This window comes from Rhinoderma darwinii, chromosome 9, assembly GCF_050947455.1.
Source record: "Rhinoderma darwinii isolate aRhiDar2 chromosome 9, aRhiDar2.hap1, whole genome shotgun sequence".
Classification (NCBI taxonomy): Eukaryota; Metazoa; Chordata; class Amphibia; order Anura; family Rhinodermatidae; genus Rhinoderma; species Rhinoderma darwinii.
In genome coordinates, this window is record NC_134695.1 from 77,642,538 (window position 1) to 77,667,137 (window position 24,600).

Sequence of the window (24,600 nt, forward strand, 5' to 3'; positions counted from 1 at the left end):
GTGTTATATACAGTGTGTATAGTGTCAGTATATAGTGCGCTGTGTTATATACAGTGTGTATAGTGTAAGTATATAGTGCAGTGTGTAATATACAGTGTGTATAGTGTCAGTATATAGTGCGCTTTGTTATATACAGTGTGTAGTGTCAGTATATAGCACGCTATGTAATATACAGTGTGTATAGTGGCAGTATATAGTGTGGTGTGTAATATACAGTGTGTATAGTGGCAGTATATAGTGTGGTGTGTAATATACAGTGTGTATAGTATCAGTATATAGTGTGGTGTGTTATATACAGTGTGTATAGTATCAGTATATAGTGCGGTGTGTTATATACAGTGTGTATAGTGTCAGTATATAGTGCGCTTTGTTATATACAGTGTGTAGTGTCAGTATATAGCACGCTATGTAATATACAGTGTGTATAGTGGCAGTATATAGTGTGGTGTGTAATATACAGTGTGTATAGTGGCAGTATATAGTGTGGTGTGTAATATACAGTGTGTATAGTGTCAGTATATAGCACGCTATGTTATATACAGTGTTCACTATCAGTTTGGGGTCAGACCGGAATTTTTATTCTCAGAAGTGAAAATGAAAGTAAAGAGAGAAGAATACGAGACTGAGCAGCCGCCATTACAGATCAGGGTGAGGTGTCTGGTGTCGGGATTACAGAAGTGTAAAGAATATGAAGACCCCCTCAAATCCCCTCTACTTCCTGCTGATATCACTGGTGACTGCAGGTTAGTGTGGGGGGGGGGGGTTATTACAGCTGATATCACTGGTGACTGCAGGTTAGTGTCGGGGGGGGGGGGGGGGGGGGTTATTACAGCTGATATCACTGGTGACTGCAGGTTAGTGTCGGGGGGGGGGGGGGGGGGTTATTACAGCTGATATCACTGGTGACTGCAGGTTAGTGTGGGGGGGGGGGGGGGTTATTACAGCTGATATCACTGGTGACTGCAGGTTAGTGTGGGGGGGGGGGGGGGTTATTACAGCTGATATCACTGGTGACTGCAGGTTAGTGGGGGGGGGGGGGTTATTACAGCTGATATCACTGGTGACTGCAGGTTAGTGTGGGGGGGGGGGGTTATTACTGCTGATATCACTGGTGACTGCAGGTTAGTGTGGGGGGGGGGGTTATTACAGCTGATATCACTGGTGACTGCAGGTTAGTGGGGGGGGGGTTATTACAGCTGATATCACTGGTGACTGCAGGTTAGTGGGGGGGGGGGGGTTATTACTGCTGATATCACTGGTGACTGCAGGTTAGTGGGGGGGGGGGGGGTTATTACAGCTGATATCTCTGGTGACTGCAGGTTAGTGGGGGGGGGGGGGTTATTACAGCTGATATCACTGGTGACTGCAGGTTAGTGTCGGGGGGGGGGGGGGGGGGGGGGTTATTACAGCTGATATCACTGGTGACTGCAGGTTAGTGTGGGGGGGGGGGGGGTTATTACAGCTGATATCACTGGTGACTGCAGGTTAGTGTGGGGGGGGGGGGGTTATTACAGCTGATATCTCTGGTGACTGCAGGTTAGTGGGGGGGGGGGGTTATTACAGCTGATATCACTGGTGACTGCAGGTTAGTGTGGGGGGGGGGGGGTTATTACAGCTGATATCACTGGTGACTGCAGGTTAGTGTGGGGGGGGGGGGGGTTATTACAGCTGATATCACTGGTGACTGCAGGTTAGTGTGGGGGGGGGGGGGGGGGGTTTATTACAGCTGATATCACTGGTGACTGCAGGTTAGTGTCGGGGGGGGGGGGGGGGTTATTACAGCTGATATCACTGGTGACTGCAGGTTAGTGTGGGGGGGGGGGGGGTTATTACAGCTGATATCACTGGTGACTGCAGGTTAGTGGGGGGGGGGTTATTACTGCTGATATCACTGGTGACTGCAGGTTAGTGTGGGGGGGGGGGGGTTATTACAGCTGATATCACTGGTGACTGCAGGTTAGTGTGGGGGGGGGGGTTATTACAGCTGATATCACTGGTGACTGCAGGTTAGTGTCGGGGGGGGGGGGGGGTTATTACAGCTGATATCACTGGTGACTGCAGGTTAGTGGGGGGGGGGGGGGTTATTACTGCTGATATCACTGGTGACTGCAGGTCAGTGTCGGGGGATGACGACGCTGCTCCCTGTATATATTACCACACACACTGCTCCCTGTATATATTACCACACACACTGCTCCCTGTATATATTACCACACACACACTGCCCCCTGTATATATTACCACACACGCGCTGCTCCCTGTATATATTACCACACACGCTGCTCCCTGTATATATTACCACACACACTGCTCCCTGTATATATTACCACACAGACTGCCCCCTGTATATATTACCACACACACTGCCCCCTGTATATATTACCCCACACACTGCTCCCTGTATATATTACCACACACACTGCCCCCTGTATATATTACCACACACACTGCCCCCTGTATATATTACCACACACACTGCTCCCTGTATATATTACCACACACACTGCTCCCTGTATATATTACCACACACACTGCTCCCTGTATATATTACCACACACACTGCCCCCTGTATATATTACCACACACGCTGCTCCCTGTATATATTACCACACACACTGCTCCCTGTATATATTACCACACACACTGCCCCCTGTATATATTACCACACACACTGCCCCCTGTATATATTACCACACACACTGCTCCCTGTATATATCACCACACACACTGCCCCTGTATATATTACCACACACACTGCCCCCTGTATATATTACCACACACACTGCTCCCTGTATATATCACCACACACGCTGCCCCCTGTATATATTACCACACACGCTGCCCCCTGTATATATTACCACACACACTGCTCCCTGTATATATTACCACACACACTGCCCCCTGTATATATTACCACACACACTGCCCCCTGTATATATTACCACACACACTGCTCCCTGTATATATTACCACACACACTGCCCCCTGTATATATTACCACACACGCTGCTCCCTGTATATATTACCACACACACTGCTCCCTGTATATATTACCACACACACTGCTCCCTGTATATATTACCACACACGCTGCTCCCTGTATATATTACCACACACACTGCTCCCTGTATATATTACCACACACTGCCCCCTGTATATATAACCACACACGCTGCTCCCTGTATATATTACCACACACACTGCTCCCTGTATATATTACCACACACACGCTGCTCCCTGTATATATTACCACACACACGCTGCTCCTGTATATATTACCACACACACGCTGCTCCCTGTATATATTACCACACACGCTGCTCCCTGTATATATTACCACACACGCTGCTCCCTGTATATATTACCCACACACTGCTCCCTGTATATATTACCACACACACTGCTCCCTGTATATATAACCACACACGCTGCTCCCTGTATATATTACCACACACGCTGCTCCCTGTATATATTACCACACACGCTGCTCCCTGTATATATTACCCCACACACTGCCCCTGTATATATTACCACACACACTGCTCCCTGTATATATTACCACACACGCTGCTCCCTGTATATATTACCACACACACTGCTCCCTGTATATATTACCACACACACTGCTCCCTGTATATATTACCACACACACTGCTCCCTGTATATATTACCACACACACTGCCCCCTGTATATATTACCACACACACTGCCCCCTGTATATATTACCACACACACTGCCCCCTGTATATATTACCACACACACTGCCCCCTGTATATATTACCACACACGCTGCTCCCTGTATATATTACCACACACGCTGCTCCCTGTATATATTACCACACACGCTGCTCCCTGTATATATTACCACACACGCTGCCCCCTGTATATATTACCACACACACTGCTCCCTGTATATATTACCACACACACTGCCCCCTGTATATATTACCACACACACTGCTCCCTGTATATATTACCACACACACTGCTCCCTGTATATATACCACACACTGCTCCCTGTATATATTACCACACACGCTGCTCCCTGTATATATTACCACACACGCTGCTCCCTGTATATATTACCCCACACACTGCCCCCTGTATATATTACCACACACACTGCTCCTGTATATATTACACACACGCTGCTCCCTGTATATATTACCACACACACCCCCTGTATATATTACCACACAACTGCCCCCTGTATATATTACCACACACACTGCCCCCTGTATATATTACCACACACACTGCCCCTGTATATATTACCACACACGCTGCTCCCTGTATATATACCACACACTGCTCCTGTATATATTACCACACACACTGCTCCCTGTATATATTACCACACACATGCCCTGTATATATTACCACACACACTGCCCCTGTATATATACCACACACTGCCCCTGTATATGTGATCACTCCATGCCCCTGTAATATTACACACACTGCCCCCTGTTTTACCACACACTGCACCCTGTATATATATACACACACACTGCACGTATATATTACCACACACACATGCTCCCTGTATATATTACCACACACACTGCTCCCTGTATATATTACCACCACACACACTGCTCCCTGTATATATTACCACACACACTGCCCCCTGTATATATTACCACACACACTGCCCCCTGTATAGATCACCACACACACTGCTCCCTGTATATATTACCACACACACTGCTCCCTGTATATATTACCACACACACTGCTCCCTGTATATATTACCACACACACTGCTCCCTGTATATATTACCACACACACTGCTCCCTGTATATATTACCACACACACTGCTCCCTGTATATATTACCACACACACTGCTCCCTGTATATATTACCACACACTGCTCCCTGTATATATTACCACACACACTGCTCCCTGTATATATTACCACACACACTGCTCCCTGTATATATTACCACACACTGCTCCCTGTATATATTACCACACACACTGCTCCCTGTATATATTACCACACACGCTGCTCCCTGTATATATTACCACACACACTGCCCCCTGTATATATTACCACACACACTGCTCCCTGTATATATTACCACACACACTGCTCCCTGTATATATTACCACACACACTGCCCCCTGTATATATTACCACACACTGCTCCCTGTATATATTACCACACACACTGCTCCCTGTATATATTACCACACACACTGCCCCCTGTATATATTACCACACACACTGCCCCCTGTATATATTACCACACACACTGCCCCCTGTATATATTACCACACACACTGCTCCCTGTATATATTACCACACACACTGCTCCCTGTATATATTACCACACACACTGCCCCCTGTATATATTACCACACACACTGCTCCCTGTATATATTACCACACACACTGCTCTGTATATATTACACACACGCTGCTCCCTGTATATATTACCACACACGCTGCCCCCTGTATATATTACCACACACACTGCCCCTGTATATATTACCACACACACTGCCCCCTGTATATATTACCACACACACTGCCCCCTGTATATATTACCACACACACTGCTCCCTGTATATATTACCACACACACTGCCCCCTGTATATATTACCACACACACTGCCCCCTGTATATATTACCACACACACTGCCCCCTGTATATATTACCACACACACTGCCCCCTGTATATATTACCACACACACTGCTCCCTGTATATATTACCACACACACTGCTCCCTGTATATATTACCACACACACTGCTCCCTGTATATATTACCACACACACTGCTCCCTGTATATATCACCACACACACTGCTCCCTGTATATATTACCACACACACTGCTCCCTGTATATATTACCACACACACGTATATATTACCACCACACTGCCCCCTGTATATATTACCACACATGCTGCTCCCTGTATATATTACCACACACGCTGCTCCCTGTATATATTACCACACACACTGCTCCCTGTATATATTACCACACACACTGCTCCCTGTATATATTACCACACACACTGCTCCCTGTATATATTACCACACACACTGCTCCCTGTATATATTACCACACACGCTGCTCCCTGTATATATTACCACACACACTGCTCCCTGTATATATTACCACACACACTGCTCCCTGTATATATTACCACACACACTGCTCCCTGTATATATTACCACACACGCTGCTCCCTGTATATATTACCACACACACTGCCCCCTGTATATATTACCACACACACTGCTCCCTGTATATATTACCACACACACTGCCCCCTGTATATATTACCACACACACTGCCCCCTGTATATATTACCACACACGCTGCCCCCTGTATATATTACCACACACACTGCCCCCTGTATATATTACCACACACACTGCCCCCTGTATATATTACCACACACACTGCCCCCTGTATATATTACCACACACACTGCTCCCTGTATATATTACCACACACACTGCCCCCTGTATATATTACCACACACGCTGCTCCCTGTATATATTACCACACGCTGCTCCCTGTATATATTACCACACACACTGCACCCTGTATATATTACCACACACACTGCCCCCTGTATATATTACCACACACACTGCTCCCTGTATATATTACCACACACACTGCCCCCTGTATATATTACCTCACACGCTGCTCCCTGTATATATTACCACACACGCTGCCCCCTGTATATATTACCACACACTGCTCCCTGTATATATTACCACACACGCTGCTCCCTGTATATATTACCACACACGCTGCCCCCTGTATATATTACCACACACACTGCCCCCTGTATATATTACCACACACACTGCCCCCTGTATATATTACCTCACACACTGCTCCCTGTATATATTACCACACACACTGCTCCCTGTATATATTACCACACACACTGCTCCCTGTATATATTACCACACACACTGCTCCCTGTATATATTACCACACACACTGCTCCCTGTATATATTACCACACACACTGCCCCCTGTATATATTACCACACACACTGCCCCCTGTGTATATTACCACACACACTGCCCCCTGTATATATTACCACACACACTGCCCCCTGTATATATTACCACACACACTGCCCCCTGTATATATTACCACACACGCTGCTCCCTGTATATATTACCACACACACTGCTCCCTGTATATATTACCACACACTGCCCCCTGTATATATTACCACACACACTGCTCCCTGTATATATTACCACACACACTGCCCCCTGTATATATTACCTCACACGCTGCTCCCTGTATATATTACCACACACGCTGCCCCCTGTATATATTACCACACACGCTGCCCCCTGTATATATTACCACACACGCTGCCCCCTGTATATATTACCACACACGCTGCCCCCTGTATATATTACCACACACGCTGCTCCCTGTATATATTACCACACACGCTGCTCCCTGTATATATTACCACACACTGCCCCCTGTATATATTACCACACACACTGCTCCCTGTATATATTACCACACACACTGCTCCCTGTATATATTACCACACACACTGCTCCCTGTATATATTACCACACACTGCCCCCTGTATATATTACCACACACACTGCTCCCTGTATATATTACCACACACACTGCTCCCTGTATATATTACCACACACGCTGCTCCCTGTATATATTACCACACACACTGCTCCCTGTATATATAACCACACACGCTGCTCCCTGTATATATTACCACACACACTGCCCCTGTATATATTACCACACACACTGCTCCCTGTATATATTACCACACACACTGCTCCCTGTATATATTACCACACACACTGCCCCCTGTATATATTACACCACACACACTGCCCCCTGTATATATTACCACACACACTGCCCCCTGTATATATTACACCACACACACTGCCCCCTGTATATATTACCACACACACACTGCTCCCTGTATATATTACCACACACACTGCCCCCTGTATATATTACCACACACACTGCTCCCTGTATATATTACCACACACACTGCCCCCTGTATATATTACCACACACGCTGCTCCCTGTAGATATTACCTCTGGGCGGGAATCTCTGCTTCAGGAGTTACCCATATTGTCACTGTCCATATATGGATAGTGACGCCAGTGACTTCTGGAGCGGAATCCCCGTCCACATCATCGGCAAAACACTGTGGCCGGTGATTAGAGGGATTTCGCTCCTACAGGGAGCTACAGTGGCGCTATCTGCGGACGGGGGGGTATGCCATCTACAACGGGGCTGTGGCAGCAAAGAATAAAAGATCTCCATGCACTTCGCACTGTGAGGAGTAGGAGAGAGTGACTCAGATCACATCCAAGTAACAGCTAGCGGAGACATGCAGCCGGGAGAGAGGCCCAAATTAGGGCACGTTGCATTCTTTGGGCCGTGACACAATCGTCTTTGTGAACAGCCCCATGTGGGGTCTATTGTTCTTACTGTGTGACGGGGCCTTGGCGTCACCTGCTACTTCCTCGATTTACAGAACCTTGCGGCTTGACCTTCTTGATGTTGTAATTTCAATTTTGAGGATGTATATTTAACATGATTTTATAGTAGTGATGCTGGTCAGTGAAGCTCCGGGGCACCAGGGGGGCTGTGTACACTTTTAGTAAATTATCTGGGGCTTCTATTCCCTCCTGTATTGTCTTCCTGATTATTGTGTGTTGTAGACTAATCAGGGAGTGACCGGCATCTTTCTTGACGGCTCTGGTGAGGCCCCTAATATGTTCCCTGTTATTTTATCTTTAGATGCCCTGAGAGTCACGATGAAGGCGCCGCTTATCTCGGTGATGAGAGACGTGAATGTGACCATCCCCTGTGAATTTTCTGAATTTATTTCTGGGAGAATTATTAATGTGCATTGGAGCAAATCACAGAATGGAAATACTTCTGACGTTTACAGCTTTATACCCGGACAAACACAGAACTTCAGACCAGGATCTTACATGGAGGAGGAGAGCGAAATCAAGAGAGGAAATGCTGCGCTTCACATCCCGCAGGTGCAGTTCAGTGATGATGGAGAATACACCTGCACTGTTATAGTCACCCCAGACTCCCAGGAAGGGAGGAGCGCTCTGCAGGTGTCAGGTGAGGTCTGAGGCTCCACCCTCCACGTTCACATCCATGTCCCTGCAGCTTTAAGAGGCTGTCACCAGATTATAAGTGCCCTGTCTCCTACATAATTTGATCAGCACGAAAAAATGAGGACAAGGAGTCCCAGCGCCACAGATAATAGAAATAAGGTCTACATGTAATTTAATACAATATCATACACGAAACAAACAGTTAAAAACAATAGCGAGGACCTAAAATACAATATAAGTGTGGACCACTCAAAAATAATGATGATGCCACGAGTATGCTGTAGAGAGAACACAATGGAAACGTGTCTGCACCGGGCAGTAGCAAAAAACCATAGGTCAGTGATTTGTCATCGCAGTGTCTCACCGGCACTATAGAAGTATATAGTTCACATAAGTGCTAAGTAAAGCCCTAATATCATCAGTAAGGAGCAGAAGAGACACCAGGAGAAAACATCTCTCAGAACATAAGCTACTACATTAGGTATGCACAGGGCCACCATCAGGAATTTCAGGGCCCCATATAGCTACATTTTCTGAGCCCCCCCCCCCGCCTGTTAACGGTACTCCGTCCAGCACTATATCATGCTAGCCAGGGCTGCCATCAGGGGGGTATTAGGGGTACTGATGTGAGGGGCCCGGCCAAACCTAATTGAAAGGGGGGCCTGGCAACTGCCGCGACTTGCCTTTGGTAGAAAAAAAACAGGCCCCTGCAATGGGGCCCGTTTTTTTCACCAAAAGAATGTTGTGAGCTGCGGGCCCCCCCTCTCGTCATGGAGGCCATCAAACACCGCCCGACCGATCGCACGCACCCACAAATTTTCTCGCGCACCTGTGACCGCCTGGAACCGTGCACCGAATTCTGAGGCAGATTCTGCCCACACTATCTTGCCGCGTTTTTTGCTGCGTTTTTTTGCCTGCGGCGATTGAGGACAGCAGACAAAAAACGCAGCGAAAAATGCATTTTCTGCCTTCCATTGATTTCGATGGGAGGTCAGAGGCAGAACCGCGGCAAGAAAGGACGTGCTGCTTTTTCTTTTTTCCGCGACTGGTTCCCGTTGATTTCAGATTAAATAATGGGAGGCGGTTTTGGAAGTTGTTTGGTGCTGATTCTGACGCAGCGTCCGAGTCAATATCAAGGCCCAAAAACTCTGTGAACTGGGCCTTATTGTTAGGGCTTATTCAGACGAACGTGTAATACGTCCGTGCAACGCGCCTCGCGCGGTCCTATGTTACTCTATGGGGCCGTGCAGACGGTCAGTGATTTTCACGCAGCGTGTGTCCGTGTGTCCGCTGCGTAAAACTCACGACATGTCCTATATTTGTGCATTGTTCGCGCATCACGCATTGAAGTCAATGGGTGCGTGAAAATCCCGCCCAGCACTTCCGCAGCCGTATAAACTATGAATGAAAACAGAAAAGCACCACGTGCTACAAACATACAAACAGAGTGTCATAATGATGGCGGCTGCGCGAAAATCACACATCATACGCTGCTGACACACGGAGCGGTTATGGAGCTTTTGCATGCGCAAAACACCTGCCCGGTGCAGACACGTTTCCATTGTGTTCTCTCTACAGAACTCGTGGCAACATCATTATTTTTGAGTGGTCCACACTTATATTGTATTTTAGATCCTCGCTATTGTTTTTAACTGTTTGTTTCGTGTATGATATTGTATTAAATTAAATTTTGACCTTATTTTTATTATCTGTGGCGCTGGGACTCCTTGTCCTCATTTTTTCGCTTAAGATTTATTGGAGTTCTGCTACGTTGTACATATACCTTGGAGGTGCTTCGACATTGTGTTGGTTGCACCTCTCCAGTGATTCTGACCTGTGAGTACGTATTTTGATAATGTGATCGGCGCAATGTAGATAACAGTGGTCCTAGTAATGAAGAGGCTGTCACCAGATTATAAGTGTCCTATATTATACATGATGTGATCGGCGCTGTAATGTAGATAACATTGGTCCTAGTAATAAAGAGGCTGTCACCAGATTATAAGTGTCCTGTCTCCTACATAATGTGATCAGCGCTGTAATGTAGATAACAGTGGTCCTAGTAATAAAGAGGCTCTGTCACCACATTATAAGTGCCCCGTCTCCTACATAATATGATCGGCGCTATAATATAGTTAACTGGGCAGCACGGTGGCTCAGTGGTTAGCACGACTGCAGCGCTGGGGTCCTGGGTTCAAATCTCACCAAGAACAACATCTGCATGGAGTTTGTATGTTCTCCCCGTGTATGCGTGGATTTCCTCCGGGTTCTCCGGTTTCCTCCCACACCACAAAAACATACCAATAGGGAATTTAGATTGTGAGCACCAATGGGGACAGTAAAAAAGAGGACCTCTGTACAGCGCTGCGTAATGTGTTGGCGCTATATAAGGAACTGAAATAAATAAACTGCAGTATTTTTATTTCGAAAAACGATCTATTTTCACCACGTTATTAGCGATTTTCGCTTCATGCTAATGAGTTTCTTAATGCCCAACTGGGCTTGTTTTTAACTTTAGATCAAGTGGGCGTTGTACAGAGGAGTGTCTGACGCTGACCAATCAGTGACCAATCAGTAATACAGGATATAACTCCGGATCAGTACAGGATAAGTAATGTAATGTATGTACATGGTGACTCCACCATCAGAATAGTGAGTGCAGCTCTGGAGTATAATACAGGATGTAGCTCAGGATCAGTACAGGATAAGTAATATAATGTATGTACACAGTGACTCCACCAGCAGAATAGTGAGTGCAGCTCTGGAGTATAATACATGATGTAACTCAGGATCAGTACAGGATAAGTAATGTAATGTATGTACACAGTGACTCCACCAGCAGAATAGTGAGTGCAGCTCTGGAGTATAATACAGGATATAACTCAGGATCAGTACAGGATAAGTAATGTAATGTATGTACACAGTGACTCCACCAGCAGAATAGTGAGTGCAGCTCTGCAGTATACTACAAGATGTAACTCCGGATCAGTACAGGATAAGTAATGTAATGTATGTACATGGTGACTCCACCAGCAGAATAGTGAGTGCAGCTCTGGAGTGGGTGGAGTAGGACGTGTGGAGAGAGCTGCTGAGACTTCCGTGCAGGCCTTGGATCCAGGGACTTTCCTTATCCTATCTGCCCAGGCCTCATACCATCTGCCTGGGCTTGGAAAGTACCCTGAGGGGGGTTCCATCCTAGGATGGAGCCTCAGACCTCTACCTCCCGGAGCATGCCAGCGGGGGGTAGAGGGTCATCCCAGCTGGCTGGGAATATGCAAACGGTCGCGGGGGTGAGGAGATCATCTCGGGGCAAGGCTGCCCTGGCTCCCCCCGTGGCTGGAACCCTGGATAAGGGTATGGAGACGCGGTCCGGCATGGTGATAGAGGTGTTGTCGTCTGGAGAAGGACCAGCACTGTCCGGACATTTGGATGACGGTCGTGTGGAGGAATGGGGACAGCTGAGGACCGGAGAGACGGTGGAGAACTTCAGCTCCCGTATGGCTATGCGGTTGGAGGAGTATCGGGACCTCAGGAAGTCGCTGCAACGGCTCCGTGTTGACTTGGCGGTCGCCAGAGGAAGGGCTGCAAAAGCCACAGGAGGTAAGAGGTCCCGATACCGTTTAAATGTGAAATCCTTGTTGGAGGAAATAAAAGAAGTGGAAGAGAGACGTGAGGAGATTTTAGCAGGCGGAGGGGTGTTTGGAGAAAAGTTAAAAAACGAAGAGAGGTTTGCCGAGATGGCAGCACCTATAAAGATAGAAAGCATGGAGGAAGACACAGCAAAGGAAAATGTGGTGGAGGCAATGGAGAGTGAAAATGTAAAGTCCAGAGAAGGCACAGATTCTGAGGCACCCAGGAGCAGTGAGGAGGAGGAGGGTGGACTCACAGCTGGGAATAATCAGGAGAGCTGTGAAACTGACAGTGAGCGGCCTCCAGGATTACTCACTCAGATCCGTAATGTGGAGTCGCCGGTATCCTTCCAGGGATTTTGTTTTGGTGCGGAGTTACCCGCAGAGGAGGAAAAGGAAAAGAAAAAAAAATTTAAGAAGAAAAAAAAGGAAAAGGAAAAAAAATCTGATAAAGGTTCATTTAAACTTGTGTATACAGCAAGATCCTTCCTGTGCTCTGAGCCAGATGAAAGTCAGGATCAGGGCGCAGGTCCCGCAAGACCCCCAACTCCAACCTCTGCAGTGGGGCTGGAGCGGGAATGCGGGGAGAGTGTTACGGGTCCGGCATTAGAACACGTGGTGGTCAAAATGGCGCCGGACGCCAACCCCTGCAAAGGGGGTGGTACTGGTGGCCTGGTGACGCCAGGGGGTGTGTCCCCATGTCCGGTGAATGGCGAGCCCGGGAAACTGGTCTTTGATGCGAGTCAGGGGTCGGGAGAACGGGTAAACCAGAAACCGGATGTGGTGTCTGAAAGCCGGAAGTCTGTCGGTGTCGCAGTAAAGCCGTCAGACGTTCCGGACAAGGGCGGTCACAGAGGGGGCTCCGGCTCTGTTGGCCACTCCTCTGTGGGAGGGGGGAGTGGTCCGGCGCCGGAGGCGGCTCCAGTGACGTCAGTGGCTCCTTCGTCCGCATCGCTGAAAAGTGGTGTAGGCGAGAAGGGGGCTGCTGGCGTCGGGGGCGACGGTGGCCCCTTTCCCAAAAATGTTCCGCGCATAGAACAGATGGAGGTTAATGAGGCGGAGGGCACAGTGGGGACATCGCTTATAACATCTGGTGGCGTCCCTGCAAAGGTGCCTGATGATGCGGAGACTGAAGCAGTGTCTACCCACACAAAATGTACAGAAAAAATACATAACATAGAACCAGGCCTGGCCAGAAGGATGACTGCAGGGGGACCTGGTGGGTTAAATGAAAAAGTTGCAGCTGTGGATGTGGAAACTGCTGGGGGTATGCAGGTGTCTGTAAATAAAGTTGCTGGAGTGTCTGCTGGTAATGGGGTGTTGAGTGCTGTGTCTGTGGGTGGTGGGGATGGGGTATCAACCAGGGGCAATGGGCCTGGCGCTCCTCTTGCTGTGACATCCGGCAGGTCTTATGCTGGTGTGGCAGCGGGGGGACAGCGGGCCCACCCATCTTCATCCTCAAGGTCCGGGGACGGTAACTTGCAACAACGTCTCTTGGACGCTTTAAGAGAGGGAAAGCAAACCCTAACCATAGGGGGAGTGCAGAAGGACCTGTCTTTCTGGATAGACAGATATGGTCTAAATGCCTTCCGAGAGCAACGAGGAGATCAGTGGTCGCTCCCAACAGCCGGGCAGGCTGTAGCCAGGAGGAATGTGGTCCGTCTCCGGTGGCGTGGCAATGATGCGTGCCCTCCCAGAAAGAGGGTGGTGGAGCTGCTGCTGGGGATGGGCTTCAAGGCGAGTGACATCTTTGCCTTGATACATCCTCATGGCTCGGTCGAGTTTGACATCAGCTTTGTTCACCTAGGGGGCCTTGAGGTCTTCTGGGGGAACTACGAGCTGATGAAGGACGAGCCTGGCTGGCGAGACTTTGCTGCACAAGCAATTTCTCGCCAAAGTGGTCCCAAGAGAGTGACCGTTCTTACCCGTAACGAGTCACTCTCTTGTATTGATATCATGACCTGGTTGGGAAGGTACGGAGAGGTAGTAGAGATGCCACGGAAGAACATGGATGAGTTTGGCATCTGGTCAGGGGCCTGGACGTTCATGGTTAAACTAAAGCGTCTGGGACCGACGGTGTCCCACATACCATCGTCTGCTTTCCTGGGAAGAGATCGGATCCTTGTCTTCTACCAGGGGCAGCCGAAGTTGTGTCACCGGTGTGGCGACCCCTCACATTTGAGTGCAGGCTGCAAGGTGCAGAAGTGTGCTCATTGTGGGGGGATTGGTCATCTAGCCGCATCGTGTGACCGTATTCGCTGCAACCTGTGTGGTGACTTAGGTCACCCGTTCAGTCGGTGTCCTCGCTCTGTTAATGCCTGTTCCAAACCTGCGGAGGATGAAAGGAGGGAGGCCTCCGTGGGTGAGGGTGCGGGCAGGGACGATGGGGCACAGGGGCAAGGGAAGAATGCAAAGAAGGGTCCCCCTTCTCGCCAGAGAAGGGCGGAGAAGCGAAGGAAGGAGAGGATTTGGAGGGCGCTCCAGGAAACTGGGACGACCTCTGATTCGGATCTGGATGCCCCCCCTGAAGCTGATGCCCCTGGGGAGGCCGAATTGAACGGGGAGATGAGGAGGATCCAAAGGGAGCAGAGGGCTGAGGACTCTCAGTCCTCCCACTATGAAAGTGTGGGAGAGGAAGAGAGGACTCAGCCTACAGCAAAAGGGACACCGGGCAAAACCCAAGGGCCAAATACATCTGGCCCCGCCCTGGCCCAGGAAGGTAAATCCTGTACCCCCCTGGTGCGCTCTACTGATCGATACCATGCTCTCGTGGACATTCCAGCCTCTCATACTAAGAGGGAGGGCATGGTAGGGCACCCTAGAGTCGTTGAGCCTCCCCTGCTGCAGGGGCCGTTGCCCCCAGAGGGGGAGGTTGACCCGGAACTTGGGGTTGAAGATGGGAATAGGGTGGTGAGTATGGACTCCTCAGTTTGCAAGAAGCGAGGCAAAGAAGGGGGGTCCTCATCAGATAGAGGAGGGGGTGGGAAGAAGAAAGCCGTCTAACTCAAACATCCATGATGGCGGCACCCACTCCGTTGACGCTGGCATCAATTAACGTTGCCAGCATTAAGTCAGATAGGGCGAGATTTGCAGCCTTTGATTTTCTTGGCCGAGTTGAAGCCGACATTTTGTTTTTGCAGGAGACCAGGCTGTCACTTTTGGCAGACGTCGTTAAATCTAGGAGGGAGTGGCGACGCGGGCCCTCCTACTGGTCTCTTGCGGCTGAGCCCTATAGCGGAGTGGCGGTCCTTTTCACCGCACCGGTAACATGCCGACGGATGATTGAGTTAGAAATGGGGAGGTGCTTGATCTTAGATGTCCTCATGAGGGGACAGGAATTAAGACTAATCAATATATACGGACCCCAGAGCAAATGGGACCGTAAAAGTCTCTTCATGAGGATTAAGCCTTTCCTTTTTTCAGGTCGACAAGTTATCTTTGGAGGGGACTTCAATACTGTCGTGAGGCCCCGAGATAGAGGAGGTTCCGGAGATAAAAAATTGACCTATGATAGTGTAGCATTAAAAAATATAGTTAGCGATGCTCGCCTGGTGGATATCCACATCAGGCATACCCCAGGCCACTCGGGTTTCACCTATCGTAGAGGTAGTTGTAGGTCTAGGATAGACAGGTTTTTTTTGAAGGAGGAAGCCATCTCTTCACCAGTGTCCGTTGTTGAGGTGGAGTTCTCCGATCACTGTATGATTATTTTCTCTTTGAACATTGCAGAGTCCCTCCAGATGGGAAGAGGTATATGGAGGCTGAATTCTACTCTCTTGGAAGAAGCGGAGATAAGACAGGCCTTTGAGGATTTTCTTCAGAGCCAGGTACCATTGTTGGATCTCAGTGGTACTAAGTCTGAGTGGTGGGAGTTGTTTAAAGTCCGGGTGGCAGGATTTTTCCGCAGGCTCTCAAGCCTCAGGTCCATGAGTAGGTACTGCCTATATCAGGAACTGAGGGGGAAACTCGAACATCTGGTCTCAACCGGGGGTAGTGGGGAGGAGATCTCCGTGGTGAAAGCTTTGCTCAGGAGGTGTCAGTATGATAGGCACACATCTTTAGTTCTTGAGAGGGATTTCGGGAAGTACCGCTCGCCCGACCCCTACAGGAACTGTAAGATGTCAGTGAGTCGTAAGGTTGTGACAGGACTGATTGATAGTACAGGATCTCTGAAGAGATCCAAATCAGGGATCTTGGAGGTCGTCAGATCCTTCTACTCGCACCTCTTGGGGAAGCAAGATCCAAACCGAGACGAGATGTCGCCTTTCCTGGCTGAAACCATCCCTGAGCCAGGGGTAGACCCCTCTCTCGGTGTTTTGATAGACTCGATCAAGGAAGAGGAAGTTGGATTGGCGATTGATGGGCTTGCCCTCAAAAAATCGCCAGGGCCGGATGGCTTAACATCCGAGTTTTATAAGACTTTTAAAGGAACCCTAGTTCCCCTCTTGACTGAGGTGTTTAATGAGTGCCTTTCCTCGGGTACTTTGCCAATGTCAATGAGGAGGTCGGCCTTGATCGTTTTATCGAAGGGTAAAGACTCGACCCGTATTGAGAATTGGCGTCCCATAGCGCTGCTCAATACGGACAGAAAGGTTCTCGCAAAGGTGCTGTTTAATCGGCTGGTGAAGTTTGCATCCCGGCTCCTTTCGCCGGTCCAGCATTGCTCTGTTCCAGGCCGCAGCACATTTAGTGCTGTCCTCAGTGTCAGAGAGGCAGTGGAGCAGGGAAATTCTGGTCGGTGGGAGGGGTACATCCTGTCCTTGGACCAGGCCAAGGCTTTTGACCGGGTGGACCACGAGTACCTCTGGTCGGTCCTTCTGAGGTACGGCCTACCGGGGGGGTTTGTCAATTGGCTACAGACCTTATACACTGGGGCTGAGACTTTTGCGCTGGTGAACGGTTGGGTTGGAACCCCCTTTGAGGTTGGGTCTGGTGTCCGCCAGGGTTGTCCCTTGAGCCCTTTGCTATATGCGTTCGCAATTGATCCTTTTCTTAAAAGGATCGATCGTGGGCCATTGGCGGGAGTCGGGGCCGGCCTGGAGGGGCCGGAGGCCACTCAGAGGGTGGTTGCGTACGCAGATGACGTCTCCATTTTTGTCTCCTCGAGAGGGGAGGCAGAGTGGGTGATGTCGGAAGTGGAGCGTTACTCATTGGCATCTGGGTCCAAGATCAACCGGGATAAGTGCAAAAGTCTCTGGCTGGGAGGAGGAGATCCTGGTTTTGATCTCCCGGACACCCTTCCAGAGCCTCAGGGGTCTGCTAAGATCTTAGGAGTCGAATTTGGCCCGGGTGATTACCCCAAGAAGAACTGGGAGGATAGGCTGAATCTAGTTGCCCAGAAGGTCGACCAATGGAAGGGTTGGTCCTTAACCCTGAGGGAAAGGGTTCACAGGGCAAAGGCCTACCTGGTGCCCATGTTGCTTTACCTGGGCAGTGTGTGCATCTTGCCAGAACCTCTCTGGACTCGGGTCTATAGCCTATTCTTCCAGCTGTTATGGGGGAACAGGCTCAACCTAATCAAGAGGGAGGTTACTTACCTACCAAGGACACTAGGCGGGTTAGGTATGGTTAACCCGGTGGTGTTCCTAGTGAACACCTTTGTTAAGATCAACCTGGCAAACCTCTGGCAAGAGAGGGCTCCTTGGTGGATATCCTCCTGCAGGGGGTGGTTTCGGCCTTTCTTCCAGGAATGGGAGAGAGGAGGGCAAGTGAAAGACCTGCGTACACCTCACGGACATCTCCCGGCTTATGCCACCCTGGCGCTGAAGATTGTTAGCAATATCATGGGTGACCTGGTGAAGGTGCATTCTTTGGAGGTTGGCAGATTGGGAGCATCCAAAGCCTCTCGTCTTTGGAGGGGCTTTTCCTTTTGGGTGCCTTAATGTGTCTGCCTTCATGAGGGAGGGGGGGGGGTCGTCACCGGTGCTCAACTGGAGGTGGGGGTCTGCGTTCCGCTGAGGCACCAAAAAAAATATAGCGATAGGGCTCGGAATAAGGGAAAGGTGAGGGTCAGCATAGGGTCAGCTTTCAATAGGGTCAAGAAAGGGCTAGTAATAGGGTAAGGAGATAGGGCAAGCGATAGGGAGGGTGCAGCGGTGGACGTGGTACCTTGGCCTCTGGGGGGGAGCTGGGGGGGGCTTTCCCTTCTCTCTATCTGGTGATGGGCTAGGTAAGCACAGGAAGATTTTTGTTTTGTTTAGGATTGAAATGGCAGGAAAAAGGTTTACAAGCGACCGAACTTGGTGCTTTCGGGTACGGTGTATTTTGTATATGGTTTGGTATTTGGACAAGTTGGTGACGTGTATTGTATTATATTGTAAAAATGTTGTTAGAATAGGGATAGACTTAAGGGGGTTAATAGATAGGTTGGGAGGGGTCGGGGGGGGGGGGGGTTTGCCTGACCCAGCCCCGGACTATGCGGACATGGGAGGACATGGGGCGGGGGGCTGGGCTGGGGTGTTGGGTGTGGTGGTGGGGGCCAGCATCTGGACTATGCGGACGTGAGAGGACATGAGGCGAGATGCTGGCTGGGGTGGTGGAGTTTAGGTAAGAAGGGTAAGGTTAAGGAAAGTCAGGATGTGTATAGTGTGATTAAAAAAAAAAAATAAATTTAAAAAAAAAAAAGATAAAAAAAAAAAAAAAAAAAAATTGGGATTAGTATTATTATATTTTCGATTGTTTTTGTTATTATTATTATTATTATTATTATTATTTTATTTGTTATTATGTTGTTTGATTATTATCATCATTATTATGTTGTTTCTTTAGGCCCTTGGTTGACGCGGGTCGGGGGATTTTCTGTTAGTACTTTGGATTACGTTTATATGATGTTTGTATATATTCTAGTTATTGTTTAGCTTCGGATGAAGTGTAGATGTAAGTATATAAGAGTGGGGTGTATGTGGCCGGGTCTGGTATAGTTTTCTCTTCTCATATACAGAGATGTATATAAGAAAATTTGTTTATAAGAATTTGGTTGTGACTTTTTGGTTATATGGAATTAGTTATGTATTAGTTTTTCAGTTTATGTTTTGTAAATTTATATAAAATAAAGAGATACAGGATATAACTCAGGATCAGTACAGGATAAGTAATGTAATGTATGTACACAGTGACTCCACTAGCAGAATAGTGAGTGCAGCTCTGGAGTATAATACAGGATGTAACTCAGGATAAGTACAGGATAAGTAATATATGTACACAGTGACTCCACCAGCAGAATAGTGAGTGCAGCTCTGGAGTATAATACAGGATATAACTCAGGATCAGTACAGGATAAGTAATGTAATGTATGTACACAGTGACTCCACCAGCAGAATAGTGAGTGCAGCTCTGGAGTATAATACAGGATGTAACTAAGGATCAGTACAGGATAAGTAATGTAATGTATGTACACAGTGACTCCACCAGCAGAATAGTGAGTGCAGCTCTGGAGTATAATACAGGATGTAACTAAGGATCAGTACAGGATAAGTAATGTAATGTATGTACACAGTGTCTCCACCAGCAGAATAGTGAGTGCAGCTCTGGAGTATAAGGGTATGTTCACACGAGGTCATTACGTCCGTAATGGACGGACGTATTTCGGCCGGAAGTACCGGACGAACACACTGCAGGGAGCCGGGTTCCTAGTATCATAGTTATGTACGATGCTAGCAGTCCCTGCCGGACAACTGTCCCGTACTGTAATCATGTTCTCAGTATGGGACAGTAGTTCCACGGAGAGGCCGGGACTCCTACTGTCGTACATAACTATGATGCTAGGAGCCCGGCTCCCTGCACTGTGTTCGGTCCGGGACTTATGGCCGAAATACGTCCTTCCATTACGGACGTAATGACCTCGTCTGAACATACCCTAATACAGTAACTCAGCATCAGTACAGGATAAGTAATGTATGTACACAGTGACTCCACCAGCAGATTAGTGAGTGCAGCTCTGGAGTATAATACAGGATGTAACTCAGGATCAGTACAGGATATGTAAGTAATCTACACAGTGACTCCACCAGCAGAATAGTGAGTGCAGCTCTGGAGTATAATACAGGATGTAACTCTGGATCAGTACAGGATAAGTAATGTAATGTATGTACGCAGTGACTCCACCAGCAGAATAGTGAGTGCAGCTCTGGAGTATAATACAGGATGTAACTCAGGATCAGTACAGGATAAGTAATGTAATGTATGTACGCAGTGACTCCACCAGCAGAATAGTGAGTGCAGCTCTGGAGTATAATACAGGATGTAACTCTGGATCAGTACAGGATAAGTAATGTAATGTATGTACACAGTGACTCCACCAGCAGAATAGTGAGTGCAGCTCTGGAGTATAATACAGGATGTAACTCAGGATCAGTACAGGATAAGTAATGTAATGAATGTACACAGTGACTCCACCAGCAGAATAGTGAGTGCAGCTCTGGAGTATAATACAGGATGTAACTCAGGATCAGTACAGGATAAGTAATGTAATGTATGTACACAGTGACTCCACCAGCAGAATAGTGAGTGCAGCTCTGGAGTATAATACAGGATGTAGGTCAGGATCAGTACAGGATAAGTAATGTAATGTATGTACACAGTGACTCTACCAGCAGAATAGTGAGTGCAGCTCTGGAGTATAATACAGGATATAACTCAGGATCAGTACAGGATAAGTAATGTAATGTATGTACACAGTGACTCCACCAGCAGAATAGTGACTACAGCTCTGGAGTATAATACAGGATGTAACTCAGGATCAGTACAGGATAAGTAATGTGATGTATGTACACAGTGACTCCACCAGCAGAATAGTGAGTACAGCTCTGGAGTATAATACAGGATGTAACTCAGGATCAGTACAGGATAAGTAATGTAATGTATGTACACAGTGACTCCTCCAGCAGAATAGTGAGTGCAGCTCTGGAGTATAATACAGGATGTAACTCAGGATCAGTACAGGATAAGTAATGTAATGTATGTACACAGTGACTCCACCAGCAGAATAGTGACTACAGCTCTGGAGTATAATACAGGATGTAACTCAGGATCAGTACAGGATAAGTAATGTAATGTATGTACACAGTGACTCCACCAGCAGAATAGTGAGTGCAGCTCTGGAGTATAATACAGGATATAACTCAGGATCAGTACAGGATAAGTAATGTAATGTATGTACACAGTGACTCCAGCAGAATAGTGAGTGCAGCTCTGGAGTATAATACAGGATGTAACTCAGGATCAGTACAGGATAAGTAATGTAATGTATGTACACAGTGACTCCAGCAGCAGAATAGTGAGTGCAGCTCTGGAGTATAATACAGGATGTAACTCAGGATCAGTACAGGATAAGTAATGTAATGTATGTACACAGTGACTCCACCAGCAGAATAGTGACTACAGCTCTGGAGTAGAATACAGGATGTAACTCCGGATCAGTACATGATAAGTGATATATGTACACAGTGACTCCACCAGCAGAATAGTGAGTGCAGCTCTGGAGTATAATACAGGATATAACTCAGGATCAGTACAGGATAAGTAATGTAATGTATGTACACAGTGACTCCACCAGCAGAATAGTGAGTACAGCTGTGGAGTATAATACAGGATATAACTCAGGATCAGTACAGGATAAGTAATGTATGTACACAGTGACTCCAGCAGCAGAATAGTGAGTGCAGCTCTGGAGTATAATACAGGATGTAACTCAGGATCAGTACAGGATAAGTAATGTAATGTATGTACACAGTGATTCCACTCAGTTCTATATATATAACAAGTAACATGGGCAGAAAATGCCAGTGTGACCTCATCTGAACGGCCATCAGATGGTGATATGAATTATTTGCTCGGGTTTCATTGTGGTTTCCTTTCTTGTGTAGCTTTACCCTCCGCTGCCCTGACGCCTGGAGATGACATCACCGTGGAGCTGGGAAGCGAGAGATCAGTGTCGTGTGATGTCGGCAACTTTTACCCGAAAGATATTAACATTCGTTGGGTGCGACGCGAGAAATATTCTCCAAAATGTGTGATCCTGGAGCGAGGAACCTGCACCGGTGACACCATCATTAATACAGACGGGACGTTCAATACTAGCAGTCAGCTGACCCTCTATCCCACCATGGAGGATGACGGCTGTGAATATTCATGTGTGATCACCCACAGATCTCTGAAGATGGACCCGATGAAGAACTTCACCCTGACAGTAACAGGTGATTTAAACTTCTCCTCCTCCAAATGTCAAAGCATAATCTGATGACATGTTCTGTAGGCAAATGTCAGATATGGGCAGAGCGGATGAGGTCCAGTTGTTCGGTCTTTCTGCTGCCGCTATTCTATGTCTTCTACATCAAATTCAGGAGGCGACACGGCGGGGAACGAATCATCGCCTGACGTCATCGGAATACAATGTACAGTAAGGCCTGGACCACACGTCAGTGAAATGCTTCGTATAGCACACGGACGGACCCAATCATTTCTATAGGGCCATGCACACTGCCGTTAATTTAACGGTTCCATTGGAGGCCGTACAAAAAGCAACGGATGTGTGCCTGAGGCCTAATAAATCCCGCAAGAAACGTTGCAGTATTGTGTCCGCCCCAGTGCCCCCGATATCGCCACAAACTAAGAATGAAATCTCACCTGTGACCATAGTAATTATTAGAACCAGATGATGATGATGATGATCGGCCGTCATCTCTTCTGTCAGGACACAAAAAGCAAAGTCCGATTCCTCCCTGTATTTATATCGGCCGTCACCTGTATACACCGGGGCCAGTGACTGCCCTCCCGTCTATGTAGAGTTATTTGTGGAGTTATGGGTCAGATATATCGGCCGTCACCTGTATACACCGGGGCCGGTGACCACCCTCCTGTCTATGTAGAGTTATTCGTGGAGTTATGGGTCAGATATATCGGCCGTCATCTGTATACACCGGGGCCAGTGACCGCCCTCCTGTCTATGTAGAGTTATTCGTGGATTTATGGGTCAGATATATCGGCCGTCACCTGTATACACCGGGGCCAGTGACCGCCCTCCTGTCTATGTAGAGTTATTCGTGGATTTATGGGTCAGATATATCGGCCGTCATCTGTATACACCGGGGCCAGTGACCGCCCTCCTGTCTATGTAGAGTTATTCGTGGATTTATGGGTCAGATATATCGGCCGTCATCTGTATACACCGGGGCCAGTGACCGCCCTCCTGTCTATGTAGAGTTATTTGTGGATTTATGGGTCGGATATATCGGCCGTCATCTGTATACACCGAGGCCAGTGACTGCCCTCCTGTCTATGTAGAGCTATTCGTGGATTTATGTGTCAGATATATCGGCCGTCATCTGTATACACTGCGGCCAGTGACCGCCCTCCTGTCTATGTAGAGTCACAGATTCGTGGATTTATGGGTCAGATATATCGGCTGTCATCTGTATACACCGGGGCCAGTGACCGCCCTCCTGTCTATGTAGAGTCACAGATTCGTGGATTTATGGGTCAGATATATCGGCCGTCATCTGTATACACCGGGGCCAGTGACCGCCCTCCTGTCTATGTAGAGTCACAGATTCGTGGATTTATGGGTCGGATATATCGGCCGTCACCTGTATACACCGGGGCCAGTGACCGCCCTCCTGTCTATGTAGAGTTATTCGTGGAGTTATGGGTCGGATATATCGGCCGTCACCTGTATACACCGGGGCCAGTGACCGCCCTCCTGTCTATGTAGAGTCACAGATTCGTGGATTTATGGGTCAGATATATCGGCTGTCATCTGTATACACCGGGGCCAGTGACCGCCCTCCTGTCTATGTAGAGTCACAGATTCGTGGATTTATGGGTCAGATATATCG

General features: G+C 48.0%; 1 protein-coding gene across 2 annotated transcripts in view; it reads left to right on the top strand.

The window, feature by feature from the left end:
* Nucleotides 1–574: 574 nt before the first annotated feature.
* Nucleotides 575–24,600, top strand: part of NCR3LG1 (natural killer cell cytotoxicity receptor 3 ligand 1) — a 70,648-nt gene continuing 46,622 nt past the window's right edge. The window contains exons 1-3 of one of the 2 annotated variants that reach the window (XM_075838225.1): nt 575–743; nt 8,806–9,144; nt 22,633–22,962. In XM_075838225.1, the coding sequence (XP_075694340.1) occupies nt 689–743; nt 8,806–9,144; nt 22,633–22,962 (724 nt within the window). In that variant the 5' untranslated portion in view covers nt 575–688. Of the gene's footprint in view, nt 744–2,098; nt 2,113–8,805; nt 9,145–22,632; nt 22,963–24,600 lie in introns of those variants that run through there. The other variant, XM_075838226.1, reaches the window with a different exon arrangement.